This window comes from Babylonia areolata, chromosome 5, assembly GCF_041734735.1.
Source record: "Babylonia areolata isolate BAREFJ2019XMU chromosome 5, ASM4173473v1, whole genome shotgun sequence".
NCBI lineage: Eukaryota > Metazoa > Mollusca > Gastropoda > Neogastropoda > Buccinidae > Babylonia > Babylonia areolata.
The window spans coordinates 48,586,098-48,613,529 of record NC_134880.1 but is presented as its reverse complement, the minus strand read 5'-3'; the positions used below and the strand labels follow the sequence as shown (position 1 = coordinate 48,613,529).

Below are 27,432 nucleotides of genomic sequence, written 5' to 3'. Positions count from 1 at the left end.
GATGGCAGATGTGATTTGACTGTGTTGTTTTGTTGTAGTTGTTGTTGTTGTTGCTGTCGTCGCTGTCGTTGTTCTTTTTTCTGCGGTCCGTTCCTTGTCGTTCACATTTCATTTTCCAGCTTCATCTGGGATGCTTCAGTTCTTAACAAAAAAGACGTGTTTATTAATGAAATGACATGTCTCATCGCAATTCCTTTCAATATTTCAAAACAACCAACATCAAGAACGAACACCATCAACAGGTAAATGAAGATACAAAACAAAACAAACAAAAAAGACAGAACCAGAAACAATGAGATATCTGAGAGAGAGAGAGAGAGAGAGAGAGAGAGAGAGAGAGGGTGATAGGGGGGAGGGGGAGGGGAGGTAATTGAAATTAATCGAATTTTATCACGGCCAAAGCCCCGGTTGTCGAAAAATATGCAAATCATATGCTACAAATCATAAACGATCATGTCATCCTACAACAGTCAGAGAGAGACAGTATGTGAATGTGAATATTTTATTCCGATTAGGCCATTGCCACTGTCTGAGGGTGAATTACAGAATCGATAACGAATATTAGTTAAAACATCAGCGTGTATTGCAAACAAATGTAAAGAAAATTAGCACAAACGAAACACATATATACATCCTATCAGCTGTATGCAAGAGTCTCAATGCTTTGTATACAAATAAAGCCGCATCAGTCACAATGTGTTCATTTCCAGTTGCCATAAGTAAAATCAGTCTGAAAAGTTATCGGTTTTGATATCATTTTGGACCAATCAGTTCTAACCTCAGGTCATGTACAGAAGGACTCAAAAAATATACGAGTTTTGTTTTCCTGAGATGCATCATGCAAGCGATAAATGAAGGGAAGGGAAGCAATCCTTTCGCAGTGTTGGAGGCTTAACAGCATTTGACTCCCTTACACAGTTATTAAGACCATGCAAGCATATAATATAATATAATATGATATGATATAATAATATAATATATATATATATATAGTGTGTGTGTGTGTGTGTGTGTGTGTGTGTCTGTGTCTGTGTGTGTCTGTGTCTGTGTCTGTGTGTCTGTGTCTGTGTGTTTGTCCTTATTGCAAAGGAATAGTATCCTTTGCACTCTCTGCGAGTAAACAACAATTCCCGTAGTTCTGATTCAAGAAACGAAAATCGATATTAAGGAAGGCTGCAACAATCAAAACCTATGTTTCCACTTGCAGTGCTCCAATACATGGTAAATTTACAGCACAGATAAATAGAAATCTATGTTTCAGTGCATGGTAGAATTGGAACGAAGACAATAAAAACCCATTCCCATATTCCCACATAATACATTCCAATAAATGATAAATTTAGAACGCAGACAATGGAAAACCAATCCCCACATGGTATATTCCAATAAATGGTAGAATTAAAACGCAGACAGCAGCAACAACAAACAACAAAAAACAAAACCAAAAAAATACAACACCTGTATTCGCACATGGATCATTTCAACAGATTGTAAAATCAAAACGCAGCCGATGAAAAGGCTATATTTCTACATGAAATACTCCAAGAGATGGCAAATTTAGATCGCGGATAACAGGTGCGGGTTCATGATCTTGGTACACGGCATAAAGGCTTAATCTGAATCTGACTATACAAAAAAGGAATTCTTTATAGACAATGGAAGGTTTCAAAACCACAATACTGTCAAAATAATATACAATGTATTGATATAGAGGTCGGTGCTCATTCTGGTTATGCACTGAAAAATTAAAAGGACAAAAAGAATAAACGAACGCAGTGACCAGTTTCCTTGCTGGCAGGTTTTCCCCTGTCCCCTGAGGTACAAAATCAATAGTTCCCATCATACACAGACATACCTCCTCTCATATTAATGACGCCATTTAAATGCAGTTAATGCTGTGTTGTTATTGATTTTATTGTTGGTGGTGGTGGTAGTTGTGTGTGTGTGTGTGTGTGTGTGTGTGTGTGTGCGTGCGTGCTTGCGTGCGCACGTTTGTGTGTGTGTGTCTGTGTATTTCTTAAATATCTGTTGTTGTTGCTGTTTTTCAGTAAACCAATCATGGGTGTTAGCATGTTTGTGGCAGGATCATAATCATTTGATTTATTCCATTCTTTTCTCTTTTTATGTTCTTTCTTATTTCAAAGGCATGTAGCCTATGACGCAAAAGTTGCAGACTGATTTCTTAAGAACTTGACGTCATCCGTAAATCACGTCACGCCTTGTGGTCTGTCTCCCTTTTATGAACGGTCAGCTGTCCGTGACGGTCGCTCTGACATTGTGGTTCCTTAAGATGTTGGTGCAATAGACTGACATGTCAACAAACCGGAGTAGTGTACTGGCACAATTGTAAGTACAATACCAAACGTTTCAAGTGTCTTATTCAGCAAGTGCAGTGCTCCCATTCACCCGTTCACCCATTTAATAATTTCCCTTGCCCAACCTTGTGTTCCCTGTACCCTACCCTACTTCCTCTACTTTCCCCGTCCTTCCATTACCCTTCCCGACATTATACAAAGGATATACCAGTTGAACAAAATGACGGTGTTTGCATTTTGTGTCATCCCCTCTTCAGTTTTCTCAACGAAGAAAGAACCCTTTGTACTCATTGAGTACCCCTCAACTCCACATGTTTATCAAATATTCAAAATGAAACAGCTTCTACCAAAAGAAATATATCATAAAAGAGAAAACAAAACTTATCACTGTAAAATCATGTTATGAAAAATGTTTGATGTGATGCTGTTTTTAACACAGCCTGCACATCCGAGCAAGAAGTTAACCCTGTTTCTGGAAGCTCTTCTGAACGATTAAACTTTCAGCACATAAAGTATCTATGATGGCGATATAGCTTATGTTCCAGTGGAGCTGTCTAGGGAATCTTTGTATGCCGGAATTGGTGGGTAAACTGGCGGCTTTTAAAGAAGGTTGAACTCCTCATGTGTCTGCAGGAAGTGGTCAGGTTCCTTCTGGACCAGTTGTTCCAGAGTGACAGCCCCGCAGACCTGGTTGACCTTGTTCCCGTTCCTGTCCACCTTCAGTCCATCCGCTGGAGTGTTCGGAGTGGCGTACTCCACACGCAGGTTGTCACGTGACGACACCGAGGGGCATTCTGGAAAGTAGTTGTAGGGGAGGAGGAAGAAGGAAAGATGGCCGCCAACGGTGGGAGTGACGGGGATGTCCTCGGTGTGGGGGATGTGGTGGGTGCCCAGGGTCACCCACAGCACCAGGTCCTGAAAGGACAGAAACGCCCGTCACTCATTTATGCCAGGTACATCAATGGAAGTAGGGTGGTGTTGGTGGGTGTAGGCCTACGTCCTGGTATAGTTACATTAAACAGAGGAACTTGCCACAGGGCACGCTTTTTCTTTGTTGATCCATGAACTAAAGGTATAGAAGATCATCCAACACTGCCTGTTGACGTTGTGTCATCACCAGGTACGCAGCTTTTAGCTATGTAAAGAAACAAAAAGAAAGAAACAAGAAGAGAAACAAGGAATTCTGGTGAAAATAACATTGTTGCATTGTAACAGTGGATAACTGATACGTATACTGATGATTTACTAATTACAGGACAAGGCCCCAAATAAAGGGATGTCCGAATTGTTCATGATATATGCAACAATCTGCAGAGAGCATAGATAAACTAACAGCAAAAACTATGCAATGATTAGGAGTAACAGAACAATGAATGAGGTACCTGTTTCTCTAAACTTTAAATCCTCGTACAAGAGATAAATTGCGTACAACAGAAGCACCAGCACTCGACAACAATAAACGCAAACACACACGGCTCTATTAGTATTTAGGTCGAATGAGTCTCTGACCTTACTCAGTGTTTCACAGCAAAGTACAAAGTACTTCATATTTGATAATGAGATGCGATAGATATCCATGCGATAGATATCCACCCACAACATCTATGATAAAAGACAAACAAACGGTTAATGAGGGGAGAGATCCTCCTCACATGGTGTGATTCGTCAATCGGGATCGACGAGGACCATCTAGTCATCCTGGGGGTGGGTGGGTTGGGCTCTGTGGGTGCGCAGAAGACTGGTCAGGCCAATCTCCCCTGTAACAACTGAGATAAATGTGAACATTGGCTAAAGAAAACAAACATGTATCCCAACCTCTTTACCTGTCATAAAGACAAATTGTGAAACGAAAGGAGAGTAGTATCTTCCCCTTCCTTGCTTCCTGTCACAAAAAAAATCATAAAATGTAACAGTAAGTAAATACACGTGGCCACTGACCTTATCCACGATGCTCTCGTCACTGATGAAGTTGCTGAAGTCGGTGACGGGGTTGTAGCTGTCAAACATGGCGAAGGGGGAGCTGCTGACCAGTTCATCATCTTTCTGCACTGTCACTGCGAGCTGTTGCCGTGCCCAGGGGATGGACTTCTCGTTGTTCTCCCCAAGGGTCAGCAGCTGTTTGGACACCCCTGCCATGTGGAGTCTGTCATACGTACGAATCCATAGTTAAGAGATCAACTTTCGTTGACTCCTACTGTGGCATGGAATATTTCAATAACATTAAACGGACAGAAGGCTACGCCCCATTGTGAATACGTTACAAAAAGCAAACTTATAAAATGTCGAGGAAAAATACACAAACATCATCTAGAATTCGTAAACTTGCATAAATTTAACTGACATTTTTACTGGGGCATTTAACTCTATATTCGTGTTTTTTTTGTTTTTTTTTTGTTGTTGTTTTTTTCACATATGTTTTTTGAACGAAATTCAGCATAATCTGAATATTCTATAATGAAAATCTCTGAATGCTGATTTATTCCGTTCTTTGCAGATTTGTACATACCGTCCAATTTTCATTTGCAATCTGTAACAACATCATCTGACTCAAAGAATGAATAGTTATATTATGCTTGCTGACTATGACGCGTACGTTTCCGTGTAAAAAGTGCATGATATAAACATGCCATTAACTGCTCCCCTGATGTCATTCAACGTACATGTAAGTGCGCACTCACGCACACACACAGTTACTTTATGTCCATCGAACCATTGTTCCTCCACAAGTAAGTTGATACACGTGCGCAAACATGATCGAATTTTCACGACAGGTAAACTGTCCCTGCTTTGTCAGTTCGTCAGTCTTTACAATATCTTACCAGCATTTAGTCGTGCAAGCATGACGGAAAATTGGGAAACATCGTTCACAAAACGCTGGTTCCTGTCAGCAATATTTACTATGTAAATATAAACTGACTAGCACTGACCTGAACGCTCTAGGAACTCCGTGTTTAGTTTTCTTGTCCTCGTTGTGAACGATGTGGTACATGGGGGCGTCAAAATTGTACTTGTACACTGCTTCGTTTTCCGTGTTGTAGAGATGGCGCTGAAACTTGATCTGTTTGTATTTGGTGGTGGGTACCTGCCATGATTCACCACACGCAGGTTGTGTCAACTGTACTCCAAAGACTTGTTAAAAATCATCTTCCGTATCATTTCCACATACTATTCACGTCCACTGTCTTGTTCATACACCAGCCTGCTGGTACACGTTTCACTCGTCAAACACTTCCTTGACTGTCCGCACAATTTTTCTGACCATGACCCATGTTTGCAATCTCTCAATAAAACGCTGACATGAAACTCGTGTTTAAATCAATCATTAAATAATATTTGATTTCAGCCAGCGTAAAACAAACAGTCCAGAGTAATGGAAGAAAGGAAGGACTGGTGTTCAATTTCTGTCACACAGATTTGTGACTGTATACATATCGTTAAGGTATCAGTTTTTACACCTGAATGTTATCATAAAATATAAGAGACGAGGGGAGTGAGCTATGTTGTAAGTAGTATAATTACAGAAAAGGTACTTAACGGACTTGTAAAATGGAATTCTATAATGTACCAACAGATAAAACCGATAATTAGTTTAAAAAGTAAAAAATATCAACGTTCCTCTCGAGTGTAAATACACACATCCATGAATGTAATACTTCATTCAATTACAGCCAGTCGTGGTGTGCTTAATTGTAACGTCACTGAACCAAATGCATTTGATATCAGGACAATATTTCAAAAGGACTTTTTGTTGTTTTAGTTTGTTTTTTTTTACAGAGAATATTAAACACTCATACACGTTCTGATCTGCATATCAGGTGCATGCGTACGTCAACGTTTACTATAGGTTGTTTTTTTTTTCATCTGGCACCTCCAGAGAGATGTGATCCCCATGTTTCTGTCCACCAGTGAGGTTGGTAGCTAGCGGCTTACAGCTTGTGCATGTTTTATTTATTTATTTATTTATTTATTTATTCATTTATTTATTTTTCATTTTTATTGCTGCCCCATCATCTGCACTGTTTCAGTGGCATTACTTCCACGCCGATCATTTAGATTCCCCCATACACGGCCACACCCGGGTTCGTCCGTCGCAGCTCCAGCGTCGGCAGTGCGCAGGTCAGATTGCCAGGAGGCCACACACCAGAGGAGACCCTGCACTGCTGTTGAGTCACTTCGGTGGTGTTCAGTGGTGCCTGTTCTGATTTAACGTACTTAGGACACCTACTAAGCCCCCTATTAACGGCAATAATGGCTTAGTCGCGGAGCTAGAATGTGTGAGCGTCACTCCCAGAGTGGAGACCACACCCACGTCCCTCAAACAACAGCCCCTCATGAATCTGCTGATACTGAAGACATTGACAGGACTCACCTCAAGCACAAAAGTGGAGGGGTATCGAAACTGAGGTCACCATGAGAGCAGGGCATGAAAGGCCACAGACTTCGAGGCTGTTTTGTTTATATTGATGATGATGGAGGAGGAGGATGACGATGACGATGACGATGTTGCTATGGAGGTCCATTTTGGTGTGGGACTGCATAACAAGTCTGTACTATACGCTTCCTGTCATAATGATATCCCAGCGTTAACCAGGCCCAGGCTGATGACAGCCCGAGAGATACAGTGCTGGTAAGGTAATTAGAGCAACACGCCCAAAGACGCATCCTTGAAGTGGATGACACTCGACTGTGTGGTCCCAGTCTCCCCATTCAAGCCCACAGCACACTCAACTCTGGGTAGGAGCCGGCCACGGGCCGAAAACCCCACTTACGCTGGGATTCGAAGGTCCAAAAGCCTTCCACATCCATTGGGACATTTAATTATTTCGCTGTCTCTAGAGCTCGGCAAAGGATGGCTTGATCCAGTCTTCATCCTTCCGCCGTTTTAACCTTCCCCAGCTGAAGTCAGGTACCCATTTACACCTGGGTGGAGTGAGAAAAGTCGGAGTAAAATGCCTTCCCAAAGGACACAACATCATGCCGAAATGGGGGCCTTGACCCTGATCAGTGGTGAACGTTGGACCAGAAGTCCAACACCTTACCATTTCTGCCGTGGCATGAGGGATGAGATACATTTAAGCCATCAGTGAAGGTCCCAGCCTCTTGAAACAAACCATTTTTTATGAACTGATCGCTGCATTTGCCTGTGTATCTACCTGTCTGAGCTGGACCTCCTCTTCACTGATGTCCAGTGTCTCGTATCGATTGGACGTTCCACCAATGTCAAGGTCGGCTTTGAAGTGAAACATGTGGTGGTGGATGTTGGCGACGATTTCGGCGTTCAAGCGGAACCCATACGGGGCCTCATCTGCGTTGTAGAATGAGGACATGATGTAACCTGTGGAGATGGCCCTGCACTCTATGGCACCGCTCTGAAACAAGAGAGAGAGAGAGAGGGGGGGAGAGAAAGGGAGGGAGAGAGAGAGGGGGGAGAGAGAGAGGTAGAGAAAGAGGGGGAGAGACACACACAGAAAGAGACACATGGAGAGATTTTCGAGGCGTGATTTTTTTCATCCAATCCCTAACTTAAACAGGCATCCACAATTTCTAAATGATAACGCCGTAAGCATGCTGATGACAGAATATATCAAAAAGAAAACCAAAAAGAAACACAGTTCTTAAACGTTTTTCAAATAATTGCATCACCAGATCGTATACAAAACTGGCTTTGGAATCATTGCAAATAAGGTTATATCAGATATTCTTCCAGTTTTGCAAAGAACGCTGAGGGGTAAGGCTGTCTTCGAACAGTGACTTCACAGTGGGTGTTTCAGAGACAAATTCTAGTTTGACAACAAAACTCAACCTCAACTGCACAGTGACAGCACAGCCCAACCTCAGCTTGTACAAATATCTTAGATTGAAGAACGAACGAACACACTTAACTTCAGAGCATGAGAATAGCATTCTGACCTGGTGAAAGACGAAGTCGACAATGTAATCATAATTGACGATGGTGAGAATGGAACGCACAACCAGAACAGAGTCTGACATGCCACCATAGAAAGCGCCTTCGCTACGTGCGTAAGACAGATGTCTGCGGAGAGGAACGCCTGTGTCCTGTTCAAACACACACTGGGCACGTTCAAGTGTGGTGGGCACCTCCATGCCTTCTCCAAAGAAGGACACGTTCAGAAATGTGGCGCCCTCTGGGCAGTCGACTCCCGGAATGAGAGACTTGGAGTGTGTACCTGAGACAAAAAAAAAAAAAGTACTGTGGTTCTGTGACGCAGGTTTGCACAGCATAACTAAAACTGACCAATGCATCGATTAATGCAGCACTTGTGTTATAGTATGATTGAGAACACCCCCACCCATCCACCCACTCAAAAAGAAAAAACATAAATGACGGGGCACGAATCATTAATTCAAAGCGATAATTGTTGTTGTTGGCAATGTGTTCAGAATCGAGGATATTGGTGAAGGTTGCATCAGTTCAGTCTTTTTCGAGCACACGGACGCTGATGGCTTACAAGTCCAAATCAAGATCAGCAGATTCTTCCACAGTGGCTGCAGGTCAACGTCTTGTCTGAGGTGGGTTTTGTTTGTTTCGTTTTTGCGCCCTGTCCTCCTCTCCTCTAGACTGGCACAATGGTTTGCTTCAGAGGTGCTGGTGGCGTGGTGGATGGTGTTGTGCTAGACAGTGGTCAGTGGTTCGGGTAGTCCATTGTTAGAGGTTGATATTACTGGTCGTGAGGTCGTGTTTGGTGTGCACTGCCAGAACAGCAGCATCGGCAAACAGAAGGTCTCAGATCTCTCTTCAAAGTCTTGGTGCGGGCTTGCAGTCAGTGCAGGTTGAAGAGGTTTCCATCAGTGCGAAAGTGTCTGTATACCCCTTCTGCTTTGTCCAGGTTCCCATTGGCTTGTTCTAGCATCATGATAGAGAAGATCGAGAATAGCGTTTGGGCTACAGTGCAGCCTTGTTTCACTCCGTTCGAGATTTGGAAGGGCTGGTAGAGGTCATAGCCATGTCTGACTTCACTGAGTTGACCCTCGTGGAGCAGCATGACTATAGTGATTAGCTTCAGTGGGGAGCCTAGCCTGCCCAGGAATGTCGAAAGGCATTTCCTGCTCACTGTGTCAAAATCTTGTGTGAGATCAACAAAGGTGATGTAATACCTCTATTCTGTTCGCGGCATTTCTCGTGGATTTGTCTCAAGACGAATACCATGTCTGTCGAACCCAGCTTTGTTCTAAAGCTGCGCTGGTTCTCTGGGAAGGGAGTAGCCTTCTGTGATGCTGTGAGTACCATATCAGGGAGGATTCAAGTAAGTCTTTTCCCCTTTTTCCCGCAATTTAAAACAGGGCGAATCCTTTTTTTGTTCGAGCAGTCTGCTTTTCCTCCCTTGTTAATGACTGCAGTGCTGAGGTCCGGCGTTAGTGTACCATGCTTCTAACAGCTGATGAAGAACTCATGGACTGTGGAGTGAACTGATGGTCCAACTCTGGGGGGATGTGGTCAGTCCAGTAGGCTGGTGGCATCTAGGACTCATTGAATTCGTGTTTCACAGCCTGTTGTGGGATATAGCCTCTCAATACCTGATCATAGGATTTTTGGGTGAAGGTCAAGCACATGCTGCATTTTCAACCAGATGTTGTGTAGCGTAAATGGATCAATCCGGACACTTTGACACCTCCTTGAAACTGCAACTGAATTAGATCCTCCGGACAGGAATCTGTGATACTGGGAAAGCTGGGGAAATATGGCGTTTTTCTCATGCATAACTGATCATCTCTATGAGATCGAAACATTCAGTAAAGTCAATGAATACAACACACAACTCTGAATTTGTCGAAGTGAGATGAGTTAAATAATTCCCAACATCTGCTCCATCAGAACATTCCTTCAACAAAGATCAGCAACATCCTCAGGTCATCTTCGAGACATGCATGTAATCAGTACACACCTGTACACCGTATTGCCTCTGAATTATTATAGGTTAGTGTTCTCACTGTTGGTGTGTGACTTTGTGAGAGTATAAATATATGATGATTTGTTGCACAGACTACGGCAGATTTACGTCACCATTCTTCCAGGCTGACTTCAACTCACCAATCAGCGCCCCACTGTCCACAAAGTTGGTCAAACGCTGCATGGGGTTATATCCAGCATAGAAGACAGCAATCTCAGACACCCCCAGCTCATAGGCGATGCGGTCTCCCTGGAAACGGACATTGTACACCTGAGGTCCAGTGAAGGCGGACAGACGGATATCAAAGTCCCAGTGCAGGTAACGGACATGACGGTGGTGGATGATGTAGCGTTTGCCGTCTGGTTCCATCTGTGGACACAGTCATGGTTGGTTCACATAGTTCGTGTGTGAACAGAAAGGAACAGCAGCAGTCAAATGTGTTTCTATTAGACTAGAAGGAAATGGCCCGGAAACAGTCTTGCGAATTAAAGAAATATGATTTGGAAAGATGAAAAGGCAATGTAATCTACAGCGAATGTCTGAAGAGCAATGGTGAATAGGATCATGACAACCAGCTGACCTGCAGTGGGGGCCTCTGAGGGGGGTCTGGCTTGGGGATTCCCCTCAGCCTCTGGGTAGACGTCAGGTCCGGAGAGTCGCGGGGATATTCCACACGAGTCTTGTTGGTAGTGGGGTCATTGGCATACTTGTCAGCCAGGTCGTCCAGTGAGCTGTACATCGTGCCTGAGTACCACACCTGTTCCACGCTCCACTGGGTCGGGTCACTGCCTTCCAAGTTCATCAGAAAGCCAAAATCCAGTGTGTGCAGTCTGCGAAAGATCACATGGTTCACATCATTGTCCAGTGTAATGTAACGAAGTTGCAGACTCTAAAATCGTGTGTTCTTCTAAAGCTGAGAAGAAATGTTGCCAAAGTTCAACTATATCGAGGTTGGTGATGTAGGAACATAGGTGGATGGTTACAAATGCGATGTATGTCAACAAACAGCTTGAAATGCTATGGTCTGGCTGACGGTGTGATGTATGTCGACACACAGCTTAAAATGTTATGGTTTAGCCAGTGGTGTGCAGACAAACAGCCTACAGATGCTATGGTTGTTGATAATTTGGTATGTGGTCCGCACTAGGAGTCCAGCAAGAAATGCTGCTGAGTCACTTCCCAAATGTCTTCGTGCCTCCTCTTCGCCAGGAATCTCTATTGACAAAACGCAGAACATGTCGTTCGTGAGCTCATCGGCCACCTGCGTGCAGACTCCTCACCACGTCAGTCATTCTGATCCTACCAGTACGGACTCACATGATATTCCGGTGCTTTTGACCTACAATATCACAGCAGCCAACAGGTTGTATTCTCTTGAATAATAGAAAATTAAAATTAAAAAAAATGCCCTGCATATAAACAACTGCAACTTGACAATGTTTTCCTCCACTGCCAGAAGATTTCGTCATCACAAAACATGGCGCCATCCACCCAGATCGAAGCATAATTCACGGAATACTTCTTCCACGCTTAATAAGAAAAATACACAAGTCTCTGCCCAGTGTGCACAAATCTAGGCATCCTAACAACAGTAAGATCACTATAGGGTTTCCATTATCAGACTTAGAATAACAGAAACGATGATAGCAGCATGGAGAGGCAGAGACAGAGATGGAGAAAGAGAGGAGACACAGAAAGAGCAAGGGGAGAGGGGTGTGGGGACGCCATGAGAATGGCAATGGATATTTCAGAGCAATAAAATAATTGGCTATAATAACACAACGATAACAACAACAACACTAACAGACCAAAGAATAACTGAACACACCAAACGGGAAAAAAATCTTACGTGTAATACTCCACATGGTAGTTGGCCATAAACCAGACTTTACGGGTCATAGTCCTGATCAGCTCTGTCCCCACTGGAGCAGGGTAGAAGTTCAGGCAGTTAGCATCACAATCCCAAAATTTGCCTCCGTAACTTTCCAACAGAATATGGCCCACCTGAATCAAAATGCATGGGGATTGTCATCATCATTACCATCATCGTCATCGCCGTCGTCATCATCGTCATTATTATCATCATCGTTATCATAATCATCATCATCATCATCGTCAGTGTTAACTGACTGTCTTTCTTTATAAAAGGTAATGATGCATGGACTATGCATGTGTCCTGTATTTTTCGTCAAATGATACGGTTCAATCAGCTCGTTGTAGTGGTTTCATATTCCATCCAGCAATCACTCCATTGATGAAACGCTACCAGGAAAAATGGCATGTTGGACTTACCTTCTGGTCAACCACTGGCAGGAGATGATGGATGATGGCACCAAACTCTACATTGGCCAAAGGCCTCAGAGAAAATGACACAGGGTTCCTCCTCTGAGTGCCGTTTATCAGGTTCGCATAGGTCGGGTTTGATAAGGGCCCCACACGGTACCTGAAATCATACCACACGTTCTTCCCATACTGCTGTTATTTACTTGTTGGTGATTCTGGGTTTTTGATCCTCTGTCTCTCTACTTCTCTCTGTATGTGTGTGTGTGTGTGTTTGCGTGCACGCCTATGCGTAGAGGTGTATCTTTACTGTGCCATATTCCCTTCTGCTTTTCAACATCTGGAAAACAGACAAACACAAACACTCCTTCCTAGAATAGTGTTATACACATTGAAGACGAATGAAGTTTTAAGGAAAATGACGATGCTGACAACTGAACTAAAAACATTCCAGTCACTGCAGTTCCAACTCACTCCTCCACCACAGGCGGCATCTTGTCCCCTCTGAAGATCATGACACGTGCTTCACGTGCAGGCTGAGGTCTCTGGCTGTCCAGAAAGCTCAGCACGCGCTGTTTGGGCGGCAGCAGCAGATCCATCATGAAGATGCTGGACGTGTTGACAAACGTCTTGCCGGGTGCCTGTAGGTTGACACTCTTCTCCTGCCTCAGAAATCTGAGTATGCGATCATACTCTGCTAACGTCAGATCGTGGAAGGGGCTGGGGTCCTGGGGGTCACCTGACGTCTTCAGACCCCCTTTGTGGGTAGGACACGGGGATGGTGTCCTTCTTCGTGTCGTTATCGTCCTGCTTGTTGACGACAACGACGATCAAGGCGACGAGAAGACCAACACAGCAGAGAATGGCCAGGATGGCCGTGCATCTCCAGCCGTTGACGTATTTTCCGAAAGCGATTTGTTTCTCTCCCATCGTGGCAGATCAACTGGACAGAGGACAGTGGTCAGTCTGCAAGATGAACAAGACACAGACAATGAACAGAATGGGGATCCAGCTCAAACCAGTGTGGCGTACAGTCAAGCCGATTGTCAGGGCTGTAAACACGTCACAAAACTTGACAACAAAGAGATATATCAAACTTGAAAAAAAAAGTCACACTACAACTCATAAACAAAGAATAAACCCTAGCGTGGGAAATTTCGCCATATTTCTTAGTTGAAAATTAGACAGAGACAGACACACAGACAAAGTGAGAGAGGGAGAGAGAGCGTGTGTGAGTGTATGCCATGCCCCTTTCGACTCCATTCTCTATCCTCCCCAATCCTTTCTCCCTTTTTAACTCGTTCTCCGCCGCACCCCCCCCCCCCCCCCCCCGCAGCCCCCCAGTCCCTCCGCTCCCTCTCCCCCACCCACACCTCTTGTCCTCTTTGCGCAAGCTTGTTTGAATAGTGATGGGCTGTTTTCCCTGTTCTCACAGCCTTATAGCGAGACTTTGAAAGTCATACATCTGGGATGATTGGCAAGCCTTGTGTCTTGCTTTGAATATAAAACACTCATACGAAAAAAAAAAAAAAAAAAAAAACAACAACAACAAAAACAACAACAAAAAACAAAAAACAAGGACAACAAAGTGTTGAGACTAAAGACAAAAAAGACACGCTGATACACTGAGACTAAAGACGTGCTGACTCACCGAATCTGATTCGTTAGACACGCACCATTATCAGTAAAACATCCAGCAGCACCACAAAGACACACACGTGCGCGTGCTCCCGCATCCATCCACCTATCCACCCACCCACGAACACACATACACACACACGCACACGCACACACGCACTCACACATGTTATGACTGACTTTCTGCTTAACATGTCACTTCCAGATAACAATATACATATATTTTTATATACAATGACACATACGATGATATATACATACATATACGTATCACACACACACACACACACACACACACACACACACACACACACACAGCGAGAGAGAGAGAGAGACGCGCACACAAAAAACAACAACACAAACGTGGACACACACACATATAATTTATATACATACATACACGCGCGCGCACACACTCACACACACACACACACATACACACGCTCATGTTTATGTTTTATTGTGTCTTATAAATCTTTAGTTTTTTTGACAATAAAATATTATATTCTATTTACACACACACACACACACACACACACACACACACACACACACACACCCTCGCGCGCGCAGTATTAATCGCCCAAGAGCAAAAAGTGCAGTAAAGCAAGTATACTTACGCTGTGCCGTCCTGAGCTACAGCCCAAGTGTGTTCATTCAGAAAAAAAACTGTGTTTGATTATTCACCCATTGTCGGTTGCGACCCCCCAGGTCTCTCTAGTTCAAATCTATTCAGTGGTGGGTCGTTGTGTAAGATAAAGCAAGCTCTCTCTCTCTCTCTCTCTCTCTCTCTCTCTCTCTCTCTCTTCCCACAGCTCGATCCTCACAGTCATCAAAACGATGAAAGGTCATTGCGCGCGCGCGCGGGCGTGTGTGTGTGTGACAATAATGATAAACACACACACACACACACACACACACACATATATTTTCACACACACATCGTGTGTCAGTGGCCCGTGATTTAAAAGAATCAGAAAATATGTGGGGAAGGATACATCGTCAAGCTGGAATAAACATAGTAAGCATAAGTATTTCCAGCTGCATTTAGATACTTATCTAGGCTCCCTCGTGCCAGATACCTGTGTTCACAAAGTGTGTGACACTGTGAAATCGTTCCACCGTGAGTGGTGTCACTAACGCGTTCCATCGCAAACCGGAGGCAAAGTGAAACGCGCGGAATGAAAAACACGTGATCCCCTCTGATCGTGGGATTCTCTTTGCCACGCCTCCACGGAGCGTTGACCTGATACTTCGACACTTCTTATCTTGGACCAAGTCAAATAAAATTCTCTCTCTCTCTCTCTCTCTCTCTCTCTCCGCGTGCCAGGTTGAGATTTTCGTTCACAAAGAGAGAGAGAGGGGGGGGATTACTGAATTAATTTGAAAAAAAAAATGTTTTGTGAGTGTATTAGAATACTAGTGAGTGAGACAATTTTTTTTCTTTTCTTTTCTTTCCCACCCACCACTCAAAAAGGAAAGAAAAGGGAATTAAAAGAAATCATTATATCAAAACGGCGTGTACACAATAGATCATGAATACATGAATAATAACTGACATTAATTTTACAACACGACATGGCTAAGAGAGAATGACGGAAGAGAGAATCAAAGAAGGAGATAATGAGAGAGGGGAGGGGGAGATAGGGGTGAGAAGACTCCGTAAGAATGACGATGACTATTGTACATTGATAAAATCATTGCCTGAAATGGACACCGTTCGCATTCACATTGAAATGGTAATATAGTATGTAGTATAGTATTCATGAAGGAATGAACACAACTCAGAGAATGTACATCTTGCTGATTTATTCACTCGTCGCTCAGGTAAAGCTGTCGCATAGTTATGGGAGCAGTTTCGTATGACATAGTTTCGTACAATGTATAACACACATAACAAGACTAACATTGTAACAACTCCAACAACCCCACAAAAATAATGGCAGACCAAGAGTAACAAGAGAATCAACGGACGAGAAAAATAGTAAAGGTGGAGATGGGTCGGGTGGAGGGGGGTGGGGGGAGGAGGTTATCAGAGCCAAATAACAGAGAAGTACGTGAAACGTGCTGCGAGAACCCGATATAAAGACTGAGGGAGAGGTCAGACATACCTGATAATACATGTTACTATATAGAGAGGGGAAGTCGTAGAAATTCATAATACATGTTATACAACGAAGAGAGAGAGAGAGAGAATACAATGCATGAAAATTTATACAGGTTCAGATAATGATCGAGTAATACAATTTGATTTAAAAAAACATGCATGTCACAGATTTAAAGAAGCAGCTCCCACAAAATTCATAATACATGTTATATAATGAATAACAAATGTGTGTGCGAAAGAGAGACAGAGAGGGGGGGAGAGACACAGAGAGAGACAGAGAGAGATAGATTGTTTACTTATGAGGCACTGGCCCCTCAGAAGGAGGTGTACATAAGCATACCGGAAACGTATTCCAATTATTATGTTACGAATGCACATCGTCTTTTAAACACTTTGATGAGAAAAAAAGCCAGCTGCTTTACAATACTGTCAATTGTTGATGACAACAATACAATCAGTCCAAAAAGGATGAGTCTTTCGTGTACTTGTGTGGTATAAACTTCTCTCCAATATTACTAAGTCAAGGACGAGAAATACAACATGAATTTCGTCTTCTATTGAAGATCAACACTTTGCAAATGTCGAGCATATGTCTGTCGATGGCGATTACAATGAACGTATATATCAAAAATACCAAACCTAGATGTTTATCAGCATGCATACATGTATAAGTTTGCAAACACTGGATATGACTAAATATTTTATAGAGTCAAATATTTTATTGTTTTGTACATGACAATCTGGTTTGTCACGTCTCTATCGATTTTCATATTGGAAAAAAAACCGCGCCAATCAGTTCTAGATTGTTTCCGGATTCATTTTTCACCAGATTTGTGCAGGTTGGTGCAAACATAAGGGACCCGTTAGTGACGGTAATGGGGACACAGTGGCAGAATCGGAAAAAATGTCAGACTTCTGATCCAGTGTTCACCAGGGAACAGGGTTCAAGGCCCCACTTCGGCAAAGTGTTGTGCCCTTGAAAAAGACACTTTATTCCGAATTTCCTCACTCCACCAAGGTGTGGATGGATACCTGTCGGTTGGGGAAGGTGAAAAGAGCGGAAAGGAGCGCTTTGGCTGACACATGACGCGGGAGCATCCAGCAAGTTCTGAACTTTCACAGATGTGGTACAGAGTGTACACGTTCAACGGCGTACCTAAACATTTCTCTGAGTTAGCAGAAAAAGAAACAACTAACCTGTGTATTGTTCCGACGTTCCCCTCGGGTGAATACCACCTGCTGGAGTGAACAGAATTTTACACTGCTATATCCCTGCAGTGGCGCCTCCTCTTTTTTTCACCTTGTGTAGTCGGGTCGGCAGAGTGGGCTATCACCCGTTCCGAAGTCTCCAGGTATGGGAACATGCACAGCTGTTGTGTGACCGACAGCAATTTTCAGTCCACCTCAATTAACAATTTTTTTTTCTTTTGACTCATTCAAATGCTCGTAAAAAATATCAAAGCACATATCAATTGTTATGTAAAAAGAAAACATTGAGGTAAGATGAAATTACATTTCAAGATACGAAAGAAACAATAAATGAAAAACCTGTACACCCTTCTTTGACGGTTACGTGCATTTCAATCACAATATAAAAGGAAGATATTCAGTAACATAGTTATAAATTTTTATGTCAGAAATTGAATAGAAATAAGCCAAGAACTGCACACCCTTCCCTTACCTACTATACAGACTTTAATCTTCATATGAAAGAAAAAAAGGACCACTGTACCTTATAAAACATGAAATAACAGTTTAAAAAAATCTAAAACCCAACAAATATTTCAATTATGCTTAAAACCCTTACCCCTCCGTAGCCAAACGAAACTCCACGTGTCCATGCATAACTTATAGGTGCATACACACACACACACACACACACACACACACACACACTGTCACCCTTGTCCGCTTATTATTATTTGAGCGTATAATTTATCAAAGCAGCTGGGTGGAAGATACCTAACACTACTCTGACACCTCCGTAACCATAACGCACTTACGATGGTCATTAAGAATGACATCTAAAATATAATCTTACCATATTATCACTGGAGAAAATGTATATAATATAGTAACCATAACGCATTTCCGATGGCCATTAAGAATGACATCTAAAATAAAAATTATAATCTTACCATCATTATCACTGGAGAAAATGTATATAATATAGGATTCACAGCGACACGGCCTATCCACTGAGAGCTGGTCGCTCTTCCACTTGAGATTTGAATGTGTCGCACACTGATTGGGTCGCTGTTTTGTCCTGATTGAATGCAGCGCGACAGGACTGGGTAAACACTCTCTTCAGTCTCCGCTTTGCTCGACATACAGTTACCATGCCCGAAGTCTGTTGCATACTGGAGCGGTGGGTGGTGGCTGTGGTTGGCTTTGCTTTTTGTTGTTGGCCATGTCGCCTTGGTCTCTGCTGTGCACACTTTGGCCCAGTGGTTCAGTTTTCCACATGAGCTGCATTCTGTACCAAGTGCTGGGCAATTTCGGGGATTCTGCTTTCCTCCGCAGGTCCTGTATGTGCATGTGGGTAGAGTCAGGAGAGCGGCAACCAATGCTGATTGGGGCACCATGTTGTATAGATCCCTCAGATGTGCTGCCGCGGCTTCAAACTGTCTGCCTAGTTTGAGGGCATTTGCCAACGTGTACCGTTTGACATAGAATAGAAAACCTTTCCTACCTCGTCATCTGGTGTTCCAGCAAAGATAAGTTCGAGGATCCGTTCACGAAGTTATACATCGGTGAAATCTTGGAGTGACAGGTTGTGCTTGGTTGACCAAGTCGTCAACGGATTGGTCTTTATTCTGTCTGAGTCCAGTCAGTCGTAACCGACAGATTCCCAAGTCATCAGCATGCTCCAGCCGTTCTCTGAACGTTTTGTAGGGTGGTTTCAGAGTTGTGTCTTCCTCATCCTTTAGAGTCCACAAGTTGCACCACTGGAGATCCTTCTCGCCTACCAACAGAATGATGTGGATCACTTTGTCTCCTATCTAAATTCTTTTTCTTTTAATCTATAGTATGATTTTATGCGCTGCTCGAATATCCGAAACACGTTGGCCAGATTGTCTGCTGACCAGTTCTTTTTTGATGCCACTGTGTGGTTCCTTTCGTTCAGGATGTCCGTAGGACTGCAGATCGCCAGCCAGCAATTATCCCTTTTGTTTATGATAGTACCGTTCAGTTTAATCATACATTCGCTTCCTAATTTATGTTTTCACCTGTATGGCACCGATATTCTTACCTTTATATGCACGAGTCCTCACGATTGCTTTCAGAATAAACACAATCAAAAAATAAGAAAATTCAACACTTCCAGTTCAGTTCCATCAAGTTTCCATTTTTTCCATATCTAGTTTAAAAAAACAACAACAACAACAAAAACACTTCCTTTTCTAAACAGAAACACGAGAATAACAGCAGAAGCAGATCTGGAAGCAGATGAACAACATGAACGGCATTTACTATTTCCATTGTTATTTTGTGAATTCATGGAAAGCGTGAACTGCTGAGCATAATGTTCCAATAATATTTGACAACAAATTGATTTCAAAATCATAACTGGTATACATCTCTTCATTTTCCTTTTCAAAAGATAACACAAGAGGAAGATGATACAATTCAGATATTTCCATTACATTAAGAACTGATCATTTAACCATCCGCCGTGGCGAAGTGGTTAGCGTCGCGGACTGACAGCTGGGAGAACGCGGGTTCGAATCCCAGCGGAGGTGGGTTTTTCGGCCCGCGGCCGGCTCCTACCCAGAGTTGAGTGTGCTATGGGCTTAAATGAGGAGACTGGGATCACACCGTCGAGTGTCACACACTTCACGGATGCGACTTTGGGCGTGTTGCTCTGATTACCTGACCAACACTGCAAGTGTCTGTATCTCTCGGGCCTGGTTGACGCCGGGATATCATTATGAAAGGAAGCGTAGAGTACAGCCTTGTAGCGAAGTCCCAAACCAAAATGAACATCCGTTGCAACATCGTCATCATCATCGTCAGCCTCCTCTTACTTCGTCATTACCAATGTAAACAAAAATGCCCCAAAGTCTGTGGCCTTTCATGCCCTGCTGTCATGGTGACCTCAGTTTCGATACCCCTCCACTTCGGTGCTTGGGGTGAGTCCTGTCAATCTTCGATGTCTGCAGATTCGTGGGGTGCTGTTGTTGAAGGGACGTGGCAGCGGTCTCCACTATGGGAGGGACCCTCACTCAGTCTGGCTCCGCGACTAAGCCATTATTGTCGTCAGTTGGGGACTTAGTAGGTGGTGTTCTGTGTACGTTAAATCAGAACAAGCACCACTGAACATCACCGAAGTGACTCATCAGCAGTGCAGGGTCTCCTCTGGTGTGTGGCCTCCTCGCGACCTAACATGGATGATTCCCTGCGGACTGCCGACTCTGGGAGTGTGACAGACGAACCCGGGTGTTGCTGTGTTTGGGGGACTCGGAATGAGCGGCGTGAGAGCAATGCCACTGAAATGGAGCAGATGACGGGGCAGCAAAAAGAAAAAAAAAAGAACTGATACTTTAAACCAAAATCGAAGAAAGCTGTCAAAAAAACCCCATAAAAACTGCTTCTTACGTCTGAAAAAAAAATGTTAATCGACCTCCAAGATTACCATTACAGATACCATTTAAAATACACAATCCTAATACAATGCACATAACATTTTATTTTCCATACGAGCTAAATATTTTGTCTTGAGAAAGTCTTTCAGTTTTACTGTTGACGTTTTTATCATGGGTTGATTATAAATCCAAGTTCATGCAGCAGTAGCATCAACAAATCAACTGTTAAACATAACAGCATTAGCTGTGCTTGACTATGTATGTATACATATGTATGTGTACATAACTACATGCATGTATATGAATGTGTATTGTGTGCGCGTGCGTTTATGTAAGTTTGTGCCTGCCTATGTGTGCGTATGTGTTAGGGTAGCTGTTAGATACACATGTATTGTTAAAATGAAATGTACTCAGTGTGTGTGTGTGTGTGTGTGTGTGTGTGTGTGTGTGTGTGTGTGTGTGTGTGGTCATATTTTGGTGTGTGTATGTAACATAGATGTAATGTTTTATGTTAACAAAGTGTTTTTGTAAAGCACCTAGAGCAGATTTCTGGATAGTGTGCTATATAAGTATCTATTATTATTAACTGAAAAGAGGGTAATGAAAAAGACAGTTTTCTTGTCCTCCCTGCGTGTGGCCGACAATTGTGTTTATTCTATTTCATTTATCTTTTTTATTCTTTCTTTTTCTTTTTCTCCCTTCACTATATGAAGAGGCAATGGGGCGCCGCATTGAATAACTGTTCACCATATTCAGTCCAAAGTCTGTTAGTTGTGCGTCTAAGCCTGTTTTAGTTTCAAGAAGTCACAGCGTGCGGACTGGTCCACATACGCTACACAACAACCGCCGTGAAAATACACACACACACACACACACACACACACATATATATATATATATATACACACACACACACATATATATATATATATCTATCTATATATATATATATATATATATCAATACACCGTGAAGGGAAAGAAACGTAAACGGCAATGATTTAAATAAAAGCAAAAACGAGAATGGGCCGCGCTCAGCGAAGCCGTTCGCACCCAAACATGTGCACACACCGCAACAAGAGTGCAAATTCACACACACACACACACACACACACACACAGAGAGAGAGAGAGAAACAGAGACAGAGACATACACACAGAGACACACACACAGACTCACTCACACACACACACACACACACACACACACACACAGATGTCATATGTTTTGTGCGGTTAAAAAATGCATTTATAAGATTTGCCTTTGCTTCAGAGTTATCTGTCTTGCCAACCATTTCCCTCCCTCGGCAGTTCATTGAAGTGTTCGTGTGTTTTTAGCGATAATACTGGATCTTGTTAAGTGGCCATACCAACGCAGTACTCATTTCATAACCAATGTCAGCAGATCTTCAATGGTATAAATGCGCTGCTTGATAGTATGTGCGCTCATTCATTGCTGATATAATCAGTGTATCTGATGTTTAGCATATTACGATGACACCCCATTTCCAAATCCGTTGGAAAGATCCTTCAAATAATATCTGACTTCTGTTTGCCATTCTCAGAGCGACGGGACACTGTGTCTGGAGCAGTGAAGTACAGCTCCATGTCCTCTGTGTGTGTGTGTGTGTGTGTGTGTGTGTGTGTGTGTGTGTGTGTGTGGTAAACTTTAACAGTCTCATTTTCTCTGAAAATACTTAATCAGTTGATAACAAATTCGGCTGAAAAATAGAAGAAAAAAAGATACGTTTTTCACACATTCTAATCATAATGAGAATGCACTTCTTCTGGGAAGGGCTTAAAAATGTTTTGATATTTTCACACATAAATTACTGTTACATTTTTCATTCTTATTCACAAAACTTAGCACTGTGTGACATACTGACTCGACATAGTGACATGTCGTTTATTTTAGTTTAGTTTATTTTGTATTGAAATAGCAACTTCTTTTGCTTAGTATGGAAGTTACATTGACACACGCGTATTTCTCAAATGCACCCTGGAATGCTTGCAATTAGGGGCGTTAGTCAAAATAGTCAGGGTGTTTAATTTCTCAGAACAGATCTCACTCATCTAAAAACATTACATTTTAGACATGACTCTTGGCATAGAAAGGCTTTTGTGTTTTAGTCAGTGTGAAGATCTTACACTATCTGCATTCGTCCAAGCAGTCAATTTCGGTAAATAACAGATCATACAATATTCAATTTAAACACTCAGTTACACATGCGATAGTGTTCCTCAACTTCCTGATAGCTTTAGAAAGTTTGACGGATAAATAAACTGTAAATGGAGCGTTTAGCCTTGACCAAAATCCCCACTAAAATATGTTTTGAAACAAAGAATGGACTGTTTAAAAGCTTCAAAGCTTACTTTGTCCGAATCTTACTACTACTACAACTACAACAACTACTACTATATGGGATAAAGATTGCAACTTTTCGCCATTAAGCACACAATCGATAATTCGCGATATCATTTAATCCTTTCACCGCCAAGCTCGCATTTATGCACAGGCGTGGTAGAGGACCCATGTCAATGAAAGGTGACCATTCATTGGTCTGTTATCCATGAACCTACTGCTCTTAACGTTCGGTGGTAGGATAGGCCATATTTTCTATACATCGTAGGGGGAATCCCCAGGTGTTCTTAGCCACGGTCTTTTCTGTGTTTATACCACAAGGGAATTTTGTACTCTAAATTAACTGGCGGTGAAAGGGTTAACTGAAAGGAGACGAAGGAGGTCGGTAAATTTTATTTAGAGAAATATTTGTGCATGGGAGTCACTTACTGCATTTGATGTTTCTGCTCGATGAACAACAGTGAACTAATCTCATTCCAAAACGGACTTACAGTCACTCTCAAGTCACACCACGCATGTGCGTAAAAAACATACGTACATACATACATACATATACATACATACATACATACATATATCTATCTATCTATATATATACATATATATATATATATATATATTATATCCAGGATAATCTCCCTTTTATTTCTTCCGGTTTCGAAATTAACTCAAAGATTGGAGAGATAAATTCGTAGTTTTTGAAAATAAGCGTGTATGTTCACGGGTTCCGTTTCAGTTTCAGTTTCACTTTCTCAAGGAGGCGTCACTGCGTTCGGACAAATCCATACACGCTACACCACATCTGTTGAGCAGATGCCTGACCAGCAGCATAACCCAACGCGCTTAGACAGGCCTTGAGTGCATGCTTACATATTTGTGTACCTATGAAAGGGGATTTCATTTTACGTAATTTCGCCAGAGGACAACACTCTCGTTGCCATGGGTTCTTTTTCAGTGCGCCAAGTGCGTGCTGCACACGGGACCTCGGTTTATCGTCTCATCCGAAAGACTAGACGCTCAGTTTGATTTTCCAGTCAAACTTAGGAGAAAGGGCGAGAGCGGGAATCGAACCCACACCCTCACGGACTCTCTGTACTGGCAGCTGAGCGTCTTAACCATTCTGCCACCTTCCTCCACCTTCACGGGTTCCGACAATGAGGATTGATTATGGGGGTATTCATGCTAGTGTTAGTGCTATAATACGCTTGATTAGACTTTTATGTCAGTCACTGCCTTTCGTAAGTAGACTGTTACATGATTAGTAATGGTTGACATCGTCAGACACATAGAGGAGCGGAGGGGAAGAAATGTCGATATTGCCACGGATTCGTTTCTTTGGTATCGCATAACAAGAACGCAGTACAGTGCTTTGGAATTAAATTATCACAGTTTGTGGATGAAAAAAAAAGACCTACATCAGAACTCAATGATACATACCTGTGCAGAGTGATTTATGTGAGCGCCCAAACAATGACTTGTCGAGTTATCTGAACATGACTCAGTCACACTTCGAGAATTTCGTCAGTCATGCAAAACAAATCTATGACATTACTCAGATGATATGTATTTAGAAAGTAAGCCAAATTGTATTGATTTGCGATAAACTACTTCGCTCTTACATTTGAGCAATGTTGGTTTAGATAATAAGATAATATATTGTGCTTTTCCAGGCATGTTCAGGGTGCCAAACACTTAACTTTCTTTTTCTTACACAAGTGAGTCAAAATGGAAATCATTCCACAGCAAAGTCAACATCCCTTTTCATAAGCAAAACAACCTTAAAAAATCAGAATTATGCAACTGTAAATAAAAGTCCACCTCCCCTCCACTATCCTTCTTCTCCAACCCGAACCGCGCTACAGCCCCCCACCCAACACCCAGAAACACCCACACACACCCACACAGGCACACACAAGCAAGCAATCGCACACACCCAAACAACAAAATTATTCCCCCAACAACTGAACCAACACAGGAATAAAACTATCCCTGGTTCCAATAGTTCCAAGTCATGTATTGTGTCCCACACATGTACACACACACACACACACACACAGATATGTGTATATATATATATATATATATATATATGGGGGGTTGATATATATATATATATATATATATATATATATATATATATATATGGTTGGGAGTGCACATATACACAAAAGGTATATCTACATTAAGAAATACAGATACATGTATAATCTATAAATCTCTCTAGCTAGATAGATAGATAGATAGATTGTGTATATAAGGAGGGAGAGATAGATACATAGGTAGAATTAGTGTGTGTCGGATTATACAATCAGTGTGTGTGTTGGATTAAGTGCATGGCCTAGAGGTAACGCGTCCGCCCAGGAAGCGAGAGAATCTGAGCGCACTGGTTCGAATCACGGCTCAGCCACCAATATTTCCTCCCCCTCCACTAGACCTTGAGTGGTGGTCTGGACGCTAGTCATTCGGATGAGACGATAAGCCGAGGTCCCGTGTGCAGCATGCACTTAGCGCACGTAAAAGAACCCACGGTAACAAAAGGGTTTGTTCCTGGCAAAATTCTGTAGAAAAATCCACTTCGATAGGAAAAACAAATAAAATTGCACACAGGAAAAAATGCAAAAAGTGGGTGGCGCTGTAGTGTAGCGACGCGCTATCCCTGGGGAGAGCAGCCCGAATTTCACATAGAGAAATCTATTGTGATAAAAAGAAATACAAATGCAAATGCAAATATTACAAGGGAGTCTTGAAGACCTTGCATCTCTTGTTCTTAATGTTAGTCAAGTTCCAAAGACTACATTCACAAACATGCTGTACACACATATTGAACTGCATAATTGTGGATTCCCAAGATTAGTATGTACTGTAATCATCTGTTGTGAGAAATATTGTTTGCACCCTTGTGGAAACAGGTGATACTTTATGGTGTTTGTTATTTCGCATATGCACACGTATGTAACACACACACAACAAGAAAAAACTGAAATCACTTGTAAATGACACTTCAGATACATTACAGAAAAAACGTATAAGATCCAATATGCACAATCGAAAACTGAAGTTCACTATTTCTCCATATTTTTTTACGTATGGGGTGCAGGGAAAGGGTAAAAAAAAAACACCAAAACTTTTGAATCCTAAGATTTCATTCTTATATTTCGATTTTATTTTGGTATCTTTGGCATTATTCAAATATTTAATGCAATTTTATAAACGAGGTTGAATTGGATCGTTTAAGTGTTCATCTTAGTCAATATTTCATCACGTAATAAACAAGAAAAGTTTATTTTAGACATGTTGACATCCCAACCATTTATCTATGACTCACCGTCAATGCATGAGAGACAGCCAAGCTTGATGATTCTGTTTGTGTGTGTTGCGATGCTGACAACGTGATGGTACATAAAGGTGGTGATTTTACCCACGTGATCGTAACATATCACCTGCCTGTACACAAATAGTTCATGTGTTGTGCTTGGTTTTGTCCTCACATTGTCAAATCCCGTCTAATGTTCCGACTGTTTGAAATATGAGCAACCTTTTTTTTTTTTTCTTTTTTTTTTTACTCTAGTAACAAAATCAGCTCTGCTAAATATTTAGTTCTGCAATGCGACGAGACTTCCTTCCCTCCATTGTGTGATACGATAGACCATTCAATCCTTATTTCCCGTCTTCATTTTACATTTGGTATCAACGGTACTGTTCTAAACTGGTTCAAATCTTATCTCACTGATCGATTCCAGTCTGTCATTGTTGATCATTTCCAATCTGAACCCGTTAAAATCGAACATGGAGTCCCACAGGGATCTGTTTTAGGCCCAGTGCTCTTCACACTGTACGCTGCTCCTCTCGCTGAAATTATCAACCGCCATAATATCAGTCATCATTCTTATGCTGATGACACTCAACTCCAGAAGAGTGATACCCCTGAAAAATTGTTGTCGCTCTTGCAAGAAACATCCAACTGCTTCCTGGACATTCAAAACTGGATGACTCGAAATAAGTTACAATTGAACGCGGACAAAACTGAAGCAATGATCATAGGAACTAAACAAAAACTGTCCTCCATCACAATTGACACAATCAAACTTGGCAGTACATCCATCCCTCTTTCCACGTCAGTCAGGAACCTCGGTGTTGTCCTTGACAATACACTGTCCATGCAAAAATTTATCAGTCAGACATGTCAGTCCTGCTACTGTCAACTGCGACGCATCAGTGCCGTCCGGAAATATCTGT

General features: G+C 42.2%; 1 protein-coding gene across 4 annotated transcripts; it reads right to left on the bottom strand.

The window, feature by feature from the left end:
• Window positions 1-360: 360 nt before the first annotated feature.
• LOC143282115 (putative amine oxidase [copper-containing]) lies at window positions 361-26,613 on the bottom strand. 4 transcript variants are annotated; one of them, XM_076587622.1, is made up of 11 exons: window positions 26,522-26,573; window positions 17,448-17,620; window positions 12,518-12,668; window positions 12,075-12,229; window positions 10,806-11,055; window positions 10,366-10,594; window positions 8,226-8,503; window positions 7,469-7,684; window positions 5,243-5,397; window positions 4,254-4,458; window positions 361-3,230 (listed from the first exon to the last, which is right to left on the bottom strand). In XM_076587622.1, the coding sequence occupies exons 4-11, from the start codon at window positions 12,122-12,124 to the stop codon at window positions 2,916-2,918; spliced, it is 1,698 nt and encodes a 565-aa protein (XP_076443737.1). In that variant the 5' UTR covers window positions 12,125-12,229; window positions 12,518-12,668; window positions 17,448-17,620; window positions 26,522-26,573; the 3' UTR covers window positions 361-2,915. The 4 variants fall into 4 exon arrangements, with proteins under 4 accessions (XP_076443737.1, XP_076443738.1, XP_076443735.1 ...); XM_076587623.1 differs by lacking the exon at window positions 17,448-17,620 and having other exon boundaries at window positions 26,522-26,613; XM_076587620.1 differs by lacking the exons at window positions 17,448-17,620; window positions 26,522-26,573 and adding an exon at window positions 12,980-13,182.
• Between the last annotated feature and the right edge of the window lie 819 nt (window positions 26,614-27,432).

Excerpts from the sequence above, each read along its gene's own strand:
- LOC143282115 (XM_076587620.1), bottom strand. The coding sequence starts at position 13,107 with ATGATGGATCTGCTGCTGCCGCCCAAACAGCGCGTGCTGAGCTTTCTG. Across the intron at positions 12,669-12,979 it reads ATGCCGCCTGTGGTGGAGGA|GTACCGTGTGGGGCCCTTAT; the intron begins GTGAGTTGGAAC and ends GTATGATTTCAG. Across the intron at positions 7,685-8,225 it reads TCGACTTCGTCTTTCACCAG|AGCGGTGCCATAGAGTGCAG; the intron begins GTCAGAATGCTA and ends CTCTTGTTTCAG.